Raw genomic sequence first — 5,699 nt, 5'->3', positions numbered from 1 at the left:
GTGTAAACTTTGGCACTCTTAGGCCGTTGGTTTACTGTTTACATGGAATAATACCATCCTTTACAAAGCATACATAATAGGGAACCCTTGGTCCCATTATAATACCACAACCAGGTGCAGTTTTCTTACCTTTGATTTCCAAGTTCACTGATTACGAGAGACGCCTCTCGAGCACGATCCGCTTCCCGAGATCTAGCTTAACACCTAGTCACAACCAAGATAGGGAGCACCATTAATAATCGCGTTAATATTTCCGGGTGAAGTTCTAGCTTCCGGGACACCGAATTCCACCAAACACGGTGGTGGAATCGATCCCGAGCACCCTAGGTTAGGTTCCCACTCTTAAAACCTCCAAAAGATCAAAGATGCCTTCAAGGGCTGCGGCCCTTGAAACCTAGTCGTGTCTTGCCCCTAAAACAGGGTCTAAGCCTCTCTGAAGACAGACACGCGCTGCGGCCCTGCCCTGAGGCACCGTGACGCTTCCCCACTGCAGAGCCCCCTTGGCTCTTCCTTGCTTCGTAGGGCTGCAGTGCTCTAGAACAGAGCCGCGGCCCAACCCTTCATGCCCAGAAAAACCACCATTTCTAACATCCTAACCTCACTCAAAATCACCCCAAAGCACCCTAGTTCAAAAACCCATTAATCACAAGACTTTTAACATGATTCTAACAACATAATCCAACAGAAATCGAGCTTAAAAACCCATCAAAATCCCATTTTGATTTCTGAAACCCAGCAAATAAAGAACCCCAAAAGCCAATCATGCAAACTTAGAATTTAAGCTCTAAACTACTAATTGAAGCTTACCTTCTTCGATGAACCACCTCCTTAACAGGTTCTTGAGCTAAAATCCAAACTTCTCAGCTTTAATTCAATCCTTAACATCAAAACCATAAACACTTTTAATACTCAGCCAAAACTCAGAGTTCTAAAGTTCAAGAATGAGGTTTAATTCTTACCTTGATCCTGGTTGAGTGTCCCTTAGTCAGAACCTGGCTAATCCTTCATAAATTCAACTTAAACACATAATTTCCAGTTGAGTTTTCCTTAGATTTCTGTAGTTTCCTTAAGAGAGAAAAGAGATAGAAGAGAAGAAGGAGAAGAAATGTTAAAGGATCGGCTTGTGTCTTTTGTTCTACTGCTTTCTATTAACTTATTCTAATCTTAGCCAGTTAAGTCAATCCCGAGGCTCGGGGTACCGGAAACGTCCCCGAGGGAAAAATGGTAAATTTCCCCAATATTCCCGCCTAGGCTTTCTAACCTCAAATATATCTCCATATATTTATTCCCATAACCCGATAACCCAAATAAACATCTAACACCCGAGACACCCCTTGACTTGTCCCAAGTCAAATATTAAACCCCGTTGTGACTTCCCGCTAACTAGCTCCCTAGGATCGCCTCGAGTTGCACGTTGCAGAGTTACCCACATAATAATGTGGTTCTCACAAATATAACATACAACCACATTTACATTCACATAGCCATATAACATGTTTATCATATAATCACACATTAATTTAATAAATTCACACATAAACCAATTATGCCCTCCCGACACACTAACCAAGGCCCTTAAGCCACATTAGTGATTTTGGGTCATTACAATGGCCAAGAATGATGATGTGATTCAGAGCCAAGCGGCATCCTTTAGGAACCTAGAGATTCAATTGGGGAAGCTAGCTAATGAGCTAAGGAATAGACCACAAGGCACTTTTCCTAGTGATACCGAAAACCCAAGTAAAGATGGTAAGGAGCATTGCAAGGTGGTTACCTTGAGGAGTTGTAAAAATCTGAAATTGACTGAGGATAATTGTACTAGAAACAACGAGCCCCTTCAATCCAAAGTAGTGTGGACAAGGGAGATAAAGCTGTGAATTCAAAATTTTTGAATGCTGATCCTGAAGCAATTGCTGCAGCAATTCCTCCGCAAACTGCTACAGGAAAGCCTATAAGCAAGCCACCTCCACCATTTCCTCAGCACTTTCAAAAGCAGCAACAAGATGGTCAATTTCGGAGATTTGTAGATGTTTTGAAACAACTTCACATCAATATACCATTGGTGGAAGCTTTGGAGAAAATGCCCAACTATGTAATGTTTTTGAAGGATATTTTAACTAAAAAGAGGAGGCTTGGTGAATTTGAAATAGTGGCGTTGACTGGAGGTTGTAGTGCTATATTGAAGAATAAAATTCCTCCTAAATTGAAGGATCTGGGCAGCTTCACAATTCTTTGTTCTATTGGTGGTAGAGACGTTGTTAGAGCATTTTGTGCCTTGGGGGCTAGTATCAATTTGATGTCCATGTCAATTTTCAAGAATTTGGGGATTGGAGAAGCAAGACCAACCACAGTCACTTTGCAATTAGCGGATCGTTCTATGGCACATCTGGAAGGAAAAATTGAAGATGTACTTGTGCAAGTTGATAAATTCATTTTTCTGGCTAATTTCATCATCCTTGATTATGAAGTAGATAAAGATGTTCTTATTATCTTGGGTAGGTCATTTCTAGCTACCGGGAGGACCTTGATTGATGTACAAAAAGGGGAGCTTACTATGAGGGTGAATGACCAACAAGCGACTTTCAACGTGTTCAACGCTATGAAGTTTCCGGATGAGGTTGAGGAATGCTCTAGGCTAAGTGTAATTAAGTCTATTATTGCTGAAAAATTCCATAAGGAAGCTTTTAAAGATGGAGTGGGGGTGAGGTCACTTGAAGATCTTGAAAACTTAAGTGAAGAGGAAGAATGCCAAGTTACATGGGTGGAGTCAAAGCAGCCCTTTGCTAAATTTAGGATGCCTTTTGAGTCATTGAACTTGTCGGAAGGGAATTTTAAGCCTCCTAAGCCTTCTATTCAAGAGCCACCAAAATTAGAGTTGAAGCCTTTGCCTAGTCACTTGACGTATGCTTATTTGAGAGATAATGAGACCTTGCCTGTGATTATTTCAGCCATAGTAGGAGCTAAAAAAGAGAGTTTGTTGCTGACTGTTTTGAAGAAATATACAAGGCCCATTGATTGGACCATGGCGGATATCAAGGGTATAAGTCCCTCATTCTGTATGCATAAAATTCTGTTGGAGGACTGCTGTAATAATTCTATTGAGCAGCAGCAGAGGCTTAATCCTATCATGAAGGAAGTGGTTAGAAAAGAGATAATTAAGTGGCTTGATTATGGAATTGTTTACCCAATTTCAGATAATTCTTGGGTCAGCACAATTTAGTGTGTTCCTAAGAAAGGTGCAGTCATGGTGGTGGCTAATGAAAATAATGAGTTGATTCCCACAAGACAAGTGACGAGGTGGCGTGTTTGTATGAACTATCATAAGTTGAATAAGTCTACTTGGAAATACCACTTCCCGCTGCCATTCATTGACCAAATGCTTGATCGGTTGGTGGGAAAGGAGTTTTATTGTTTCCTTGACGGGTATTCAGGCTATAATCAGATTTCCATTGCGCCAGAAGACCAAGAGAAGACAACCTTTAATTTTCCTTATGGAACCTTTTCCTTTAGAAGGATGCCTTTTGGGCTGTGCAATGCCCCCGCCACTTTCCAACGTTGTATGATGGCGATATTTTCAGATATGGTGGAGAAGTCTCTTGAAGTCTTCATGGATGATTTTTCAGTATTTGGGGAGTCCTTTGACACTTGTTTGGCTAACTTGGAGCAAGTCTTGGCTAGATGTGAAGAGACAAACTTGGTACTCAATTGGGAAAAATTCCATTTCATGGTTCAAGAAGGCATTGTGTTAGGCCATAGAATTTCTAACAAGGGCATAGAAGTGGATAGATCAAAGCTGGAAGTCATTGAAAAATTGCTACCACCTACTACAGTCAAGGGGATTATAACCTTTTTAGGACATGTGGGCTTCTATAGGAAGTTTATGAAAGATTATTCAAAGATTTATAAGCCCATTTGTTCCTTACTTGAGCAAAATCGAGCATTCAAGTTCACAAAGAAGTGTCAAGAAGCATTTGTGACATTGAAAAATGCTCTTATCACCGCACCCATCATTGTGGCTCCAGATTGGCCTCTTCCCTTTGAATTGATGTGCGATGCTAGTGACTTTGTTGTGGGTGTCGTACTTGGGTAGCGAAAAGAGAAGGTTTTTCATTGCATTTATTATGCAAGCAAGATATTAGCCGATGCTCAATTGAACTATACCACCACCGAAAAAGAACTTTTGGCGGTGGTCTTTGCTTTTGACAAGATTAGAGCTTATCTTGTGGGGACTAAAGTGGTGGTTTACATTGATCATTCAGCAATCAAGTATCTAATTTCCAAGAGGGATGCTAAGCAAAGACTTATTCGATGGGTGTTGCTTCTTCAAGAATTTGACTTGGAAATTCGAGATAGAAAAGGAACGGAGAACCAAGTGGCTAACCATTTATCTAGACTTGAAGCTTGAAGTGAAAAGAAAAATGAAGGGCCTATTATAGAGACATTTCCTGATGAATGATTGTTGGTTGTGAACCAAGTCACTACACCATGGTACGCTGATTTTGTCAACTATTTAGTGAGTGGTTTGCAGCCACCTGATTTGAATAGGCAACAACTCAAGAAATTCTTTCATGATGTGAGATTTTATTATTAGGATGAGCCCTATTTGTACAAGAAATGTTTAGATCGAATCATGAGGCGTTGTGTGCCTGAGGGTGAAGTTTCTAGCATACTAGAGCATTGTCATTCAGCTCCTTATGGTGGACATTTTGGTGGGCAAAGGACAGCCGCTAAGGTTTTTCAATTGGGGTACTATTGGCCTTCTATCTTCAAGGATGCTCATGAATTTTCTAAGAGATGTGACCGCTGCCAGCGTGCTGGAAATATTTCTGCAAGGAGTGAAATGCATTTGAATAGCATCCTTGAAGTGGAATTGCTCGATGTTTGGGGAATCGAGTTCATGGGGCCATTTCCACCATCATTTGGAAATTTGTATATCTTGGTGGCGGTTGACTACGTCTCTAAGTGAGATGAGGCAGTGGCAAGTCCTACTAATGATTCCAAGGTGGTCATGAAGTTCCTACATAAGCATGTGTTCACCCGCTTTGGTACTCCAAGGGCGCTTATAAGTGATGAAGCCACCCACTTTGTGAACAAGATTTTGGCAGCTTTGTTAGCCAAATATAGTGTGAAACACAAGATTTCTACAGCCTACCACCCTCAAAAAAATGGTCAAGCGAAAAGATCCAATAGAGAGATCAAAAGAATCCTAGGGAAAGTGGTGAATCCTAGTAGAAAGGATTGGTCTCAGCGATTGGATGATGCTCTTTGGGCCTATAGACTGGCTTTCAAAACCCCTTTGGGCATGTCACCGCATCGTTTGGTTTTTGGGAAAGCTTGCCATTTTCCCGTTGAGTTGGAGTATAAGGCATATTGGGCCACTAAGAAGTTGAATATGGATCTCCAAGCTATTGGAGAAGCTCGAAAGTTATAGTTAAATGAGCTGGAAGAGATGAGGTTGTTCTCCTATGAAAATGCTAAGTTGTACAAGGAGAAAACTAAGAGGTGGCATGATCAGAAAATTCAAGCTCGAGTCTTTGACAAGGGGTAGAAAGTATTACTCTTCAACTCAAGCCTGAAGTTGTTTCCTGGCAAGTTGAAGTCTTGCTGATATTGCCCATTCACTGTGGTGAAAGTTTACCCCTTTGGAGCAGTTGAAGTTCGGGAAGATCAATTTGGAAGGGAGTTTAAAGTGAATGGGC

At 41.1% G+C, this 5,699-nt stretch overlaps 1 protein-coding gene across 1 annotated transcript; it reads left to right on the top strand.

The window, feature by feature from the left end:
* The first annotated feature begins 1,607 nt into the window (after positions 1-1,607).
* LOC133825059 (uncharacterized) lies at positions 1,608-2,532 on the top strand. The gene is made up of 3 exons (XM_062258055.1): positions 1,608-1,766; positions 1,823-2,407; positions 2,500-2,532. Exons 1-3 carry the CDS (start codon positions 1,608-1,610, stop codon positions 2,530-2,532), a joined length of 777 nt encoding a protein of 258 aa, XP_062114039.1.
* The last annotated feature ends 3,167 nt before the right edge of the window (positions 2,533-5,699 follow it).

This window comes from Humulus lupulus, chromosome 3, assembly GCF_963169125.1.
Source record: "Humulus lupulus chromosome 3, drHumLupu1.1, whole genome shotgun sequence".
NCBI classification, from domain to species: Eukaryota; Viridiplantae; Streptophyta; class Magnoliopsida; order Rosales; family Cannabaceae; genus Humulus; species Humulus lupulus.
Note: the sequence above shows the minus strand (reverse complement) of the source record. Positions and strands in the feature narration are given on the sequence as shown.